This window comes from Fonsecaea monophora (genome assembly GCF_001642475.1).
Source record: "Fonsecaea monophora strain CBS 269.37 chromosome Unknown Scaff194, whole genome shotgun sequence".
Lineage (NCBI taxonomy): Eukaryota > Fungi > Ascomycota > Eurotiomycetes > Chaetothyriales > Herpotrichiellaceae > Fonsecaea > Fonsecaea monophora.
Genome location: NW_019174125.1, coordinates 15,563 through 29,107, shown reverse-complemented (window position 1 = coordinate 29,107; position 13,545 = coordinate 15,563). Strand labels below are relative to the sequence as shown.

Here is a 13,545-nt window from a genome sequence, read left to right as displayed (position 1 = left end):
CAGTCTCTCCCTCCTCCTCAGCCTCTCTCCCTCCCTCTGTCTCTCTCTTTCAACATCTTTGTCCCCGAGTTCAGTTTTGTCCGTCGGAAGGGGAAAAAAACATGGGGAAGACTTGGCCGCCTCTGAAGAATGACCGACTCCTGCGGGCCGCACGAGGTGCGTTTGTATACCGAATCACACAAGGGCGTTCGAAAACGTCTGCAAAGCAAAGCACCTGAAAAGGTTATGCAAATCGCCCACCGACTAAAATAGATGTGCAGGCGAAAAAGTTGACAGGCCACCGATATGGGTGATGCGACAAGGTACGACCACACTACCGCTGTTGTTGTTGTTGCTGCTACTATTCCTCCCTCCCCTGGTGGCATTGAAGTGTCGCTCTCTAAATCAAATCATCTTTCCCCTGTTCCCTTTTCCCTTACTCCCTCATCTCGCTGCTAACATTTCCCCCGCGCACCGCGGTTTCAAAAACCAAAAACAGCTGGCCGCTATCTTCCCGAGTACCACCAGGCCAAGGGCAAACGCGACTTCTTCGAATGCTGCCGGTCCCCTGAGATCGCCTCGACCCTGACTCTCCAACCGATCGACCGGTACGACGGCCTCATCGACGGGGCCATCATCTTCTCCGACATCCTCGTCATCCCACAGGCCATGGGCATGGAGGTGCTGATGGTCGACGGCGTCGGGCCCCGGTTCCCCAACCCGCTCCGCAGCCCCTCGGACGCACAGTACCAGGAGATTGTGAAGAGGGAGGTGGACGTCAAGAAGGAGTTGGACTACGTGTACAAGGCCATCACATTGACACGGGAGAAGTTGGCCGGACGGGTGCCCTTGTTTGGGTTCTGCGGCGCGCCCTGGACGCTGCTATGCTACATGGTGGAAGGAGGCGGCACGAAAATGTTCAAGGAAGCAAAGACGTGGGTCTACAAGTATCCCGAAGAGAGCAAGGTTCTCCTGCGAAAGATGGCTGCCATCTGTGTCGAGTATCTCGCGTTACAGGTGGCCGCAGGAGCACAGATTGTGCAAGTTTTCGACTCCTGGGCGGGGGAACTCTCGCCAGTGTCATTTAAGGAGATCGCTCTACCGTCGCTACGCTATATTGCAGAGCAGCTACCCAAGCGGTTACAGGAGATGGGCGAAGATGTGGTCCCCATGGTGGTCTTTGCAAAGGGCGCATGGTACGCTCTCGACGACCTGTGCGACTTGGGCTATGATGTTGTGGGTCTGGATTGGTTGCATGACCCCAAGGAGGCAGCGAAGATTGCGAGAGGGAGGGTGACATTACAGGGAAACGCGGACCCGGGCGTGCTCTACGGAGGCCGTGAAGCCATCACGAAAGTGGTGGAGAACATGGTCAAGGGTTTCGGAGGAGGAAAGGAACGATGGATTGCCAACCTGGGACACGGCGTGACTCCGGGCGTCAATCCCGACGATCTCAAGTTCTTCTTTGAAGAGATCCACCGGTGTACTGCATAAAGAGCCGCAAAGAGGGGGAAGAGGCAGTACAGATGCCGACTTGAGATGAGTGTCTGCATGCATATAGGATTTTATTGCTGTGTAATTATTGCTCTCCGATATCCTCGTTCCTAGAATGGGGTAATCAGCAATAAGATACGAAAAGAAACACCCCCAGAAGGAAGAGTATTAGACGAAAAGAAGGTCTTATTGACGAAGAAAAACCCCCACGCCCCTCCCAGACAGAAAGAAAAGAGATGATCGGAAACATGACCGTACCAGACATTCGGCTTCCCCTCGATAAACCTCCTCATCAGCTCCATGCACTCGCGGTTCTCGAGCACGACGACCTCGACGCCCCGCGCCTTGAGGTAGTCCTCGCCGCCGACGAAGGTCTTGTTCTCGCCCACGACGACCCGCGCGACCTTGTAGAGGATGCAGGCTCCCGTGCACATGTCGCAGGGCGACAGGGTCGTGTACATTGTCGAGCCGGCATAGGCCGAGGCGGGCAGACGACCCGAGTTTTCGAGCGCAGAGATTTCGCCCTGCGGGTCGGGGGGTGTTGGTTTGAGATTCCATACGTGTATGTAGGCTGGAAAGGGGAGTGGGAGCGGAGGATAGGGCAATTGGGTGGGTAGGTGGGTAGGTAATACGCATAGGTCACTCTCGCCTCGCAGTAGAGGTCGAGGACGTGAGTAGTGGTAGACAAAGGTGCGAGGTTGTGTATCTTGCGTGGGTACCCAGGAATGTGCTGTAGCAAGGGGTGCAGGGAGGTAGGTAGCTGTGTAGGATTTTATGTACTTACATGTAACGTGGCACTCCCCTTCTGAACGCGCATGTTATGACCACGACCGAGAATCTTCCCGTCCTTTGAGACGAGGCAGGCTCCTGTTTTGTCCTCGAACAAAATTCGACGTTTAATTCTGACCTTCTTACTCTCTCTCATCACATGGCATTCGCCTCCTCATCCTCGTCCCTCCTCAAACGTCTTCTCCCATTAAAATTCAAGGAGGGGGAAGGGGTTCGGGGATTGGATGCTCCCATACCTATCGGCACGCCTCCCTCCGCAAAGCCCTGTCGAGCCTCTTCCACGGCGGCGAGGAAGCCGACGTCTGTTTCTGACATTATTGGTCGGTCGGTTGGGAGTTGGAAAAAGGGCGAGGGTGACGTGAAAAAGAGAGAGAGAGAGAAAGATGCTAGACACCAGAGAAAGAGAAGGGACAAGAAAAAAGCGCAGGATGACACAAAGAAGACGAGGCGAATCGGTTGGGGTCAGGTTAACGCAAGGGATTATGATTCTCGATATCAATCTACGTACATCTCTCCATATAGAAATGACAAGAGGGAGAATATTGTGTCTCTGTCCGTACGTCGTAGCTGGTGGAGTCGAAGATCTTCGAGAGCTCAGAAGTCCGCTTGATATCAGCCCCCATCTCGCGCTACTCCGATCGGGAACAGAGCGAGATAGATACCCACCTACAGAGGTATATAAATTATGTACTCGGAACAGTCATGTCTAAAAATGTCCCGATGAGTGCTTCTCGAGTGAGGCGAGTATTCTCACACCCACACACCTTCTCAGGAGGACAAAGCCATCTATCTGTATCGAGAGAGCCTCGCGGCGAAAAAATGGTGGCAAGTCAAGGGTTGTGTTCAATAAAATTACTATTTCAAAAAGAGCTGACAGAGGCCTCTCCCTATCTATCCTTGCCGCCCTTTGGACCAGTATCGACGGCTCGCTGGCCCATCGACAGAGGTTGAGGCTCCGCCTGACGGTCAAGACATGGACGGGCCGAGCATCGCTCTCTCTAGCTAGGTATGAAACAGACAAAGCCGTTGACGCCGCTCCTTCATGCACTCCATGCCCACATCCATGTCCATGCCATGCTCATCGTGTACACTTGGGGGTATCAATTCATACTCAGTCATGAAATCGTTCTCCGTGGCTGCGCTCTCACAGCAGGAGCAAAAGCTGCTATTCACCCTTTCGCTGTGCCCATAAGGCCTTCATAGCTTTCTCCACTGCCTCGGCTTTCTCCACCATCGCATACAGGTCATCGGTCTGCAATGTCACGGTCACGGATCCAGGAATTGTATTGTTGGTCAATTCGTCACCAAGAGCAAAGTCTTCGAGGAAGAGAGATAGTCCGATGCGATCGTGAGGGTTCTTGATGCCGTCAATGCTTCGAACTTCCTAATTGACACAGTCAGTAATAGCATATGGCAGGTGGGATCCTATCATCTCACCACGCTATCGTCGCAGGCGACGCCCTCGAACTTCCCGTTTTCACCAAATTTGGCCCTCCACACCGAGATGCGCACCCTCGCTCCCACCCGATCATCGACGTCGAGGCCAATGACAGTTCGAATCTGACCATCAGTTGACTCGACATACTCTCGTGCGAGGTTATCCACAGCTTGTGTGGTCTGCGAGACTGCGACTTCGCCAATCATGACTGGGTATCGAATGGTGTTTTGGTTTATGACAGTCAGGTCTGGACGTCGCTCAATCCCGCCCTTACCATTCCTGGACGGATACTTGACTTGGGCGGAACCGGTTTGCATGAGAGATGAAGCGAGTGCGGCAATGGCTGGTTCCGGGTGTTCCATTGTCTTATTGATGAAAGATCCCAGACGCAGCTTGAGATGATCAGCAAGGGCTTCGTGTCGATGGCCAGCCATTCTGAACGTCAGTGTTTCGTTGTCGCTGGAATAGTCGTATCTGGGTCAATAAGTTAGTCATGGGTCAGGGTCAGGACAGGTCACTGCCTTGCGGGTCCAAACGTACTTCACCTTCGCTTGAACAAACTCGTCATTTTGCATCAACTCTTGGAATTGTCGGTACTGCTCTGAAGGTAGGAAGAACTCGATTCCGTCGGCCACGTCCAAGCGGCATTGTTGCGTTCGGAGCCAGAGCAAGATTTCCTGCAGCTCGGGCTTGTAGGTCTCTTCTGGCTGTGCACAGACTGAATGATCCATCACCCCTCTTGCGACGTGACTATATTGACGTGCTGCGACAGGAGGGCTGTCGTGGCGCAAGTCTTGCGACTCCTGGGTTTTCAAGGATCCCATCATTACAGTTTAACCTTGATGATCAATTTGTTGACGCGCTGATGAAAGATGTTATTCAGTGCTTGAAGATGAGTGTCAAGTCGCGCATGTTCACAAAAATATAGGTAATCTGGGTAAGTATCGGATAAATATCGGACATTCCGCATCCTACTCTTCATTCCCCTTTCGCTGCCTGTGCATACTATTGGGTGCTATGTGCCTCCTATGTAAGATGACTAACAGCTATATATACGAGGTAGACGAGAAGTAAGGTCCGGCAGCAAAGCCGTCAATTGCTACAGAGCGGATTCATTCTCAGCATTATAATACAAACTCAGACGTAAGCAATGTTCATTCATGTGGGTATTATCTATCTATCCTGGCATAAGACATATCTTGTCTTGTTCGCCTGGACGCCTGTTCTCCAGCCTCGCAAACCACTATCCGCTAAACAGCAGTCGGACCTCTCTGCTAGTGGGAAGTCTTCGACAATTTGTTCCAGAAATGAACAAACGCACCAGCTTGGAAAAGTAAAAGCATAAAATGATCAAGTCCGGGCACAATGTCCTCAGCTGACGACGATACTGTACTTCATCGTAAAGTGCATGTTCCAAGGGCCGCGATGGGACCCGATTTGCAAACATTCATCTCATGGAAGGTACCGTGGACATGATGGAAGATACGAAAGATTGATAATCTAAAAAGCAAGGTCCGAGCCGGGTCGCAGCTTTGACGGACCAGCGGGAGAGTTGCGCTTGTCTCTGACGTTGCTGGCAGAGTTGCTCCTTGGTCGATTTGCTGCAGCCATTGGTGGCGGGCCACCCCGAACACCGTATGGCCCAGGAGACATGCTGCGACCCGGCGGTCCCATCCTAGGGCCCGGAGACATCGATCTCGGTCCCTGATTGAAGCCTGGGCTCATCGGTCGCCGCATTCCGGCCGGACTCATTCTTCCGCTCGGGCTCATGGGCCTTCCCATTGGGCTCATTGATCTTCCTGCTGGACTCATTGGTCTCCCGGCAGGACTCATCGGGCGTTGAGGACCCATCGGAGTTCTGGGGCCACCAGCGGGAGACATAGGGCGGGACATCGGTCCTCCAGGTGGTGGTGGTCGGGCATATTGGTTCAGATGGGATGGCTTGGGCTTGGACGGCTTGGCGGCGAGGCATGTTCGAGGAACCACACCTTGTTGAGATCGATCAAGTCGAATGCAAAGCGCCTGGGAGTACATTAGTTGAGCCATCAGATACCATACGAGTATTGTCACTTACCCATCCATCGTCATACTCATGCAGTAAACGAACCAGCTGGCCGTTCTTCAACTCAAGTTCGTCGTCCATGGAAGGCGCGAAATCCATAAGAACTCGGTAAACATTGCCTTGAGACGATTCGGATGCAGAACCGGCCGCGGAGGATGGAGCTGGAGATGCGGGCGCCAAAGAGGCTGGAGAAGCAGGCTGCTTCGGCGTGGATACGGCAACAGGGACAGGGATAGGAGCAGGAGCGGGAGCAGTGGTCGAAGCAGATACAGGGACCGGAACGGAAACAGGTTCCGCAGTTGGGGCCGGTGTCGGGATTGGTGCCGATGCAGGAGACGTCATAGGAGCTGTGATCGGCTTCGGAGCAGGAATGGTCTCTGATCCTTCACGAGGGATCGGGGCTGCCTTGGTCTCGTTGATCGGAGCGGCAGCAGCAGCAGCGCCAGTGACGGCAATGATGGGAACGACAGGAGCTGATTTCGCGGCGGATGTTGCATTAGTGACCGGGCCAGGGGCTTCCATGGATTTCTCAGGGTCTGCAAAAGGATTCTGTGGATCAGCAAAAGGGTTGTTCGGGTGGTCATCCTGTGAAGGGCGAGTTGGACTTGGACCTCGGAGGCGGGTTGGGCTTGGACCGCGAGGTTGAGGTGAGGGACTCAGATTGCGAGCAGGGCCGGTAGCTGGGGCAGAACCAGATTCTCCGATGGTGTTGAGTAAATTGCCAGCGCTGAGTCTGCTCTTAGAAGACGATCCCATGAACTCGGGCAACATTCGAGAAACAGGTCTGAGGCTTATTCGTGGAGCAGTTGAGCTGATGGGCGGACTCCTGAGTGCCATCTCAGTGCTGCTGATTCCAGCACTAGGATTGGGTTTCTCATTGTCTGCAGCAGCTTGCGCTTCGCGCTCACGCCTCTTCTTCCCAAGCAGCCACAGCAAAAAGACAGCGATGAGACCAACGATGGCGATGACCGCGATGGCGATACCCGCTTTCGCACCAGTCGACAGGCCGGAACTGGAGGTGGACGAAGACTCGGGGGTTCCAGTAACCGCAGCAACTGCGCCGCTGTCTGTGTTCGTCACAGACGACAAGCCAGATGGAGAGCCGTTGTTTCTTGTTGTTGGTGCAACCAAGGGAGTAGCAGTGGTCGGCGCAAGACTCCCACTTGAGACACTCGACGACCCGGCGGTGGGAGCAGATGAGGGAGCAGAATTCGTTGCGGCAGCGCTCGGACTGGAAGCTTGGGTAGCCGTCTCTGCAGCAGAGTCGTCGGTGAGAGTGGTATAGCCTCCAATGACACCGGTAAAGGTTGGCTGTGCCGTGACATAAACGACGGAATAAACAGTGCCTCCATCAGTGATGGAATCTTGACGCCTGGCCAGCTCCACCACCTTGTCGTGAAAATTCATCTTCATGCTTGAACAGTCGACTGTACGCAGCACTCGGCCTGGTAAGATTATGGCTCACAACCCTGATGCGAAGCTGGTTGCGGGATGGATTTCCTGATCGTCGCGTGGTAAATCGAAGGGGATTGGACAGGCCTGCGGTGGTGGCTGCGGCCGTGTGTTTCGAGGACGACAATGTACAAAGGAGGATGTCACAGCGCTGCTGGAATTGTTTGAAGAGGGAGTGACTTAGTGAGGGTGGGAGGATAAAGGAGTGGCCGGTGATGAATTGTCGATAAAAGAGGGGCGACAATTCACACGCAGTGAATAACAGGATGAATGAAGGGGGTGAGAGGAAGAATCGAAAGAATGTCAACAATGGACTCGGCGGCGTCGACGAGCTTCGAGCAGAAGATGCGCGAGGTAGAAGAAGGAGCGACAGAGAATCGAAGCTAGAGAGCGTGGACGCTGAAGGGAGCGCAAAAGTGGCAGTGAAGCTGGGGTGTGAGATAAGAAGGACACCAGGGAAAGTGGTTTGACTGAAGGTGTTTCAGACGAGGGCGCAGTTGTGTCTGCCACTTCTGCCACTGTCTGGGCGTGGCATGGAAGAGGGATGGAGAGGAAATGATTAAACCAAGCCGAGCAGGGGCCCCTGTGGCACATGATTGGTGTGCCTGAATTTAGGCCTCATTAGCCCAAGCCACCCCAACGCCTCCCTCCTCCCCGGGACCCCAAAACAGTTTAGGGGACCCTGTACCTGCAGCTCTAGCGGGAGATGAGCGAGATTGCTCCTTTTTTCACCCAAACTTAGTCGACCAAAGTCGTACAGGAGGGAGTCAGTTCGGGATCGGACAACTGTGTGGGTTGCTGCATGTGCTTTCAGAACAATGTCTATTAATTTGGCAGTTTCAACGACTGAGGTCTGCTTGTTGGACTCGTACACAAAATGTGGCTACACGGGAGACTTCATCGGTACGGAGTGCTCGGATGCGAGGTGGATGTCGGGTATGTACAAAGCAGGTACACAAGCACCATGCAAATATCAAGGAAGCTTCAGCACGCGAGATTTGCCGACCAGGGCCCGTCCAAATAATAGACGCTTCATCCACTCGATCATCATCCAATGTTTCCATCAACACCCTCGTCGATCATGAGATTGTCCGTTTGTCCACATGTCCCGAGGACTCGTCGACTGCTCCGCTCTCGTCCCACTCGCCGAACAAGATCCTTCTCACTTTTGTCATTGAATCGGCCTCTGTCAGCTTGTCGATGTCTGCGAGTAGGCTTCGTATTGGTTTGCGATTTGGCAGTTTGCTATTGGCGCCACACATCGGGTAAAATGCACTCTTAAGCGCCTACTTCTGACGACAGGAATAGCTTGTGGGTAAGTACCCCCAGAGGTCGTCTTCCCTTTCCAGATCTGGCAGCAACTGTTCTCACTTGGCATCTGTTACGATGGCATCATCATCTCCCAATGACAGACTTCAGATCATGCTGAAGAGCTTCCTTTGCGGTCAACCTCCTTGTCTTTTCGTAGCACACTGTTCTGGACACAAAGTCAATGGCAGACATGGGAGCACCGGGCAGAATGTCGCTCCAAGGTTTCGCTGGGTACTTCTGAAATCTCATCTTGCCCCAGTCACGACATGCTTTCGCAGAGGGCCAACTGTCAGCATCCGGTGTCCCAAGCGTCGTAAATATGGATCTGATCAGACTGAGCTCGCTTCCCAACGGACCAGCGTCGAACACTGGAAAGTGGCCCTCTTTGACGATTTCTGCGACAACGCATCCTGCTGCCCATATGTCCAACGACGTGTCGTATGAATGATCACCAAAAAGGATCTCCGGAGGGCGATAGCAGGTTGTACCAACATCGGTTATCTTGGACTCTGCCGGCTCCGAGTCCTTGTCCTCGGGAGACCATGCAATGCCGAAGTCTATCAGGTAGACTGGTCCAGTCATCGACTTTAGCAGGATGTTGGACGGCTTGACATCTCTATGGATTATGCCCAGTGCGTGAATGTGTTCCAAGGCTTGGAAGAGTCCATCAAATACCATGCTTGCTTGGTTCATGTCCAACCTGCCTGATCGGAGCAGATTTTCCAGATCTTGCCTGAGAAAGGGGAACACGAGGATGAATTTCCCCCCTGATTCGTGAATGGTGTCTAGGAGAGGCACTACATGCTCATGCCGCGCCTTGACGAGCAGTCGAGCTTCCCGCTCCGAGTTATGCGGCGGCGCCATCATGGCCGGACAAGTAACTTTCAGGGCCACTATTCGATCAGGGCCTTTGTCATACTTTGCCTGTGCCTTGAAAATGGTCGACATCTGCCCGTCTGAATGGTAAGTTGCGAACTCGTAAGCCCCAAAGCTAGGACCTTCATGGTTCAGTATTTCGGGCTCTGTTAGAGGATCGGACTCGACCGAGAGCGATACATCTTGGGTGTGGAAGGCTTGTAGGGCTTCTTGTAGCCGTCTCTGGTATTCTTCCTGGTCCTGTCAGTGGCAAACTACGGAGTTCTTTGGAGCGGCGAATACTGGAGAAGAAGCCGACTGCAGAATTTCGCCCTCGACATCTCTGGCCTTGTTGCGAGCCGCATCACCATCGTCGCCGGCTGAAATGAAAGTATTCGTCCTGGTTCTAGATTAGATGGGGCGACGCGAAGTGTCTGCTATTCTTACAAAGACACAATGTTGCCTAGTCTTTCGGTAAAGCTGACGTCCACCGGCATGGTGATTGTGTATTGCGCAGAGAAGTGGACTGTTGTACCTGTTGTCCTTACTGTCCCTGCTGTTCTGCGCTTGTCCCTATGGGAGGCTCGCTTTCGTAGTCTCCGATGACATACAAGGGGAAGTCGGTGCTCAGACCTCAGGAAATGACCTGGAGACTGCGTAATAGTTCATCCTTCACGTAGACACGGCCAATGCGCCCTAATTCAATGGCGGATCCGTGTCGCTGATGGAGGAGTCAGTCACGGCGATACATGACACACAGCCGCAGGAACACAATTGTCCATATTCTGAGCACTTCTGTACCAAGTAGAAAAAAGGGACGCCCCTTGAAAATTCTCCGAAGCGGAGTGTGGAGGGGAGTCATTGCTCGGCCCTCACCATCGGCCCTCTGCGCTTATTTTCATCCTGGTCCCTACCATCCCTACCATTATAGGCACCCACGGCACCCGGGTGGCACCCAAGACACCTAGTTGTGTATGTAATCGCGACCCGCCAAATACCGAAGAGCTTCCAGACCATTTCCATCATCTTTTCTCTGCTTCATCGACGGTGCCGACTCCACACCTCATCCCGATTTCTTGTATCTGCCATGCCACCTTGTCTTGGAATAACGCTGGGTCTGATCACTTGATAGAGTGTGTTTAATGCTTGAATCATCTATTCACAATGTCCAATCCGGATTTCCAGCGCACCGACTATCTGAATCTTCTGGTAAGACCGACCCTCCGAGGACCCGTGAGCCTCCGACTGTAGAGAAACTCACCATCTTGTTTGCGCCAGGCCTCGTTACAACCGGAGCAAGCCGTAAGCATCCTCAATGACCGCGTCACACTCATCACCAAAATCAACAGTGACATTGCCGATTGGCTTCAGGTCGGTCATTTTCGTGTAACGCCTTGGAGCTGCGACGTTGACACTTGACCAGGAACGTCGGAAGGTAGAGGAAGCCTACGTCGCAGGTCTGCGGAAGCTTGCACGACGGCAACAGCAAGATGGAGCCGCTGCTCTTGGGTATGCACCGTTCCGGTCGATTGTTTGTGGTTGCTAAAGTGACGCAGCATTTTCCAGATGCCCTGGCAGCGCATTGTGTCTGGTACCGAAAACCTTGCGGCTTCGCACGAAACTCTAGCGACCAAGATCGAAACCGACGTCGAGAACCCCCTGCGCAATTGGGCGACACGAAACAAGGCACTCCATAACTTAAACACCGCGCAGGGAACCCTGACTTCAATCGCAAAAGAACTGTCCAACGCACAAAGAAAGGCTGCAAAAGGTGGAAGAAGGGCCGACACAGCCAGTACCACGGTGGAGGACGCCTCGCGTCAGTGGGAAGCTCAGGCACCATATGTCTTTGAGCAGTTGCAAGTCGTGGATGAGTTACGAGTCAACCATCTGCGAGACGTCCTCACACAGTTCCAAACACATGAGGTGGACTGCATCGAAAAGAACAAGGTCAGCGCGGAGTCGTGTCTGAATGCACTACTCAACGTCGAGACCGCGGACGAAATTAAGACCTTCGCAGCGAGAGCCGCGAGTGGGGGACCCAGTACTCTGCGAAGGCTCAGTTCCGCGACAGCTGGTGGGAGACCGACCAGCTCTTCCCTTCGTCCTCCACCAACGCCGCCGCCTCCTCGTGGCACGTCTGATGGTCAACGCTCAAATTCTTTTGCCGGCCAAGACAGAGTGGCGCCCCGTGAGTTCCATCAGTATGTCATTTGACTGGTTCTGACTTGTTCTAGTACCCGATGCCACACCGCACAAAGAGAAGAGCAAACTGGGTGGCCTCAAGCGACTTGGTACCGTCATGAATAGAAGAAAGAGCGTTGCTCCACCAGTGCCTCCCACGGAAGAGAAAAGGAGAACGCGATTTGTGCCCTTTAGAAGAGGGGATTCATCACGAAGCTTTCAGGATCTAGAAGAGTCAGGACCGGATCTTACGCCAGCCGTGACCCAAGAAAGGCCAACGTCTTCAGTTTCCCAGGACCGACGACACGATGTTCCCATTCGCGATATGTCAGAGCCACCTCTCCCTCTATCGCTAACAAATGGAACCACCCATCCACAGTCTTCCGAATCACAGTCGTCTGTTGCTCAAACGCAATCTGGCGTGACAGACAGCATCAGCCCAATACCAGCTCCGCTTAGCAACAACCCCTACCAACAAGTTGTATCCCCTCAACCACCTGTTGCTGAGTCCATGAACCCGATCACCCAGGCTCAACAAGAGGCAGCCTTGGCTTCTCCCCCTTCAGACGAACCGGCTCGCAATTTCATGATCCGGGATAAGCCAATTGAAGAGGACGAGAGCGAGGCTCAGCTAGCGATGAACAACATGGCCAATCAGCTACGTTCTCAAGCGCAAACTGCCGGCATTAACCGTGTCCAAGGCAGTGTACGTGGACGAAGAGATGTGCGGAACACGATGTACGTCCCGAACACCAAGGACGTCCTCCCTCAGACAGGTCGCAGTCCTGCGCCTGTGACGATACCAGAAAACGCCACCTCACCCGAGGCCACCCTTGCATCACCCCTTCAACGGCCGCCACCTGTGGGGGTTTTGCACGACGATCATGGTGCAATGGGTTCCGACACCGCCTCAATGCACTCATCTAGGAGTTTGGCTGGGCCGAGTTTACATCCAGATCTTCACGAGCCTGGCCTCAACGCGTCTGTGGTCGAAACAGTACACTCCTGGTTTAACGAAGCCGGCATCAGCAGGTCTTTCGTGCTAGGCGAAGTGGCACTCGCCTGCAACTCGACGGGCGCGAACGATGCGGATACGGAAACCATTCGCATTCAACATTTCGAACTGCTGGATAAGGTGGCCGCGAATCCCATATTCATGAGCCAGATCAAATCTCCTGAAGACTCGACAGCTCAAGCCGAGGAACGAGCGGGCTGCTATTCCGTGCTTGCCTCCTCTCTGAGGCGACCGACGCCCATGATCTGCTTGAAGTACCAATTGCACATGGAAGAGAACAACCTGGCTCAATACAGTCCTGTCTTGATCACACCAGCGTGGCAAATTGTCGAGGGACAAGTGAGCGTGATTGTGCTGTACAGCCTCAATCCCATCTTTGGTAGCGAGCCAGTGACACTCAGAAACGTGAGTATCAGTGTGAGTCTCGATACGACCGATACGACTGGGGAAGGAATCGGCAAAGCTGTGTCTGCCATGATGGCGCCAACCCAAGGAGCAACTTTCCGGCGCAAGACATCGTCAGTGGTGTGGCGCATGAACGAATTCACCGTCAAACCCGAGCAAGAGCGTCTTCTTGTTAGGTTTATGACCCAAGGCGGCTTGGCCAAAAAGGGTGGCGTTGAGCTGAAATTTGAGCTTCCTGGACGAACGGCAAGTGGTGTTGGGGTGGAGAAGCTCGTGGCAAAGGAAAACGACCCCTTTGCTGATGATGGAGGGGCGGTAGAGGATGGAGAGGCGGTGAAGCAGAGCTGGGAGACGGTGCCGACCAAGACAAAGCTGGTCAGTGGACGGTATACTGCCTGCTGATGAGGCCCCTCGACATACCTCTCCATCGTGTTCCCGCTGTTGGGGAAGGTGAGAGGGACGTTGCGAAGGGTTTTACCAAAAGGATCTGAAGAGGGAAGAGCGAAGAGCGAAGAGCGAAGATGGTAAAGAGTTGTATAAATTGGATACCGGATCCCCATG

General features: G+C 53.6%; 5 protein-coding genes across 5 annotated transcripts; 1 reads left to right on the top strand and 4 right to left on the bottom strand.

Moving 5' to 3' along the window:
* Positions 1–1,558: 1,558 nt before the first annotated feature.
* Positions 1,559–2,577, bottom strand: AYO21_11901 (hypothetical protein; the record flags this gene model as incomplete). Its single annotated transcript, XM_022661778.1, has 3 exons — positions 1,559–1,583; positions 1,732–2,044; positions 2,499–2,577. 3 exons carry the CDS (start codon positions 2,575–2,577, stop codon positions 1,559–1,561), a joined length of 417 nt encoding a protein of 138 aa, XP_022505922.1.
* An 850-nt stretch (positions 2,578–3,427) lies between these two features.
* Positions 3,428–4,524, bottom strand: AYO21_11900 (hypothetical protein; the record flags this gene model as incomplete). The annotated part of the gene is made up of 3 exons (XM_022661777.1): positions 3,428–3,646; positions 3,700–4,174; positions 4,241–4,524. The coding sequence occupies 3 exons, from the start codon at positions 4,522–4,524 to the stop codon at positions 3,428–3,430; spliced, it is 978 nt and encodes a 325-aa protein (XP_022505921.1).
* A 676-nt stretch (positions 4,525–5,200) lies between these two features.
* On the bottom strand, positions 5,201–7,175 carry AYO21_11899 (hypothetical protein; the record flags this gene model as incomplete). Its single annotated transcript, XM_022661776.1, has 2 exons — positions 5,201–5,722; positions 5,775–7,175. 2 exons carry the CDS (start codon positions 7,173–7,175, stop codon positions 5,201–5,203), a joined length of 1,923 nt encoding a protein of 640 aa, XP_022505920.1.
* Positions 7,176–8,609: 1,434 nt separating this feature from the next.
* Positions 8,610–9,877, bottom strand: AYO21_11898 (hypothetical protein; the record flags this gene model as incomplete). The annotated part of the gene is made up of 3 exons (XM_022661775.1): positions 8,610–9,635; positions 9,684–9,780; positions 9,828–9,877. 3 exons carry the CDS (start codon positions 9,875–9,877, stop codon positions 8,610–8,612), a joined length of 1,173 nt encoding a protein of 390 aa, XP_022505919.1.
* A 667-nt stretch (positions 9,878–10,544) lies between these two features.
* Positions 10,545–13,386, top strand: AYO21_11897 (hypothetical protein; the record flags this gene model as incomplete). Its single annotated transcript, XM_022661774.1, has 5 exons — positions 10,545–10,589; positions 10,659–10,751; positions 10,804–10,889; positions 10,937–11,571; positions 11,618–13,386. The coding sequence occupies 5 exons, from the start codon at positions 10,545–10,547 to the stop codon at positions 13,384–13,386; spliced, it is 2,628 nt and encodes an 875-aa protein (XP_022505918.1).
* Positions 13,387–13,545: the final 159 nt, after the last annotated feature.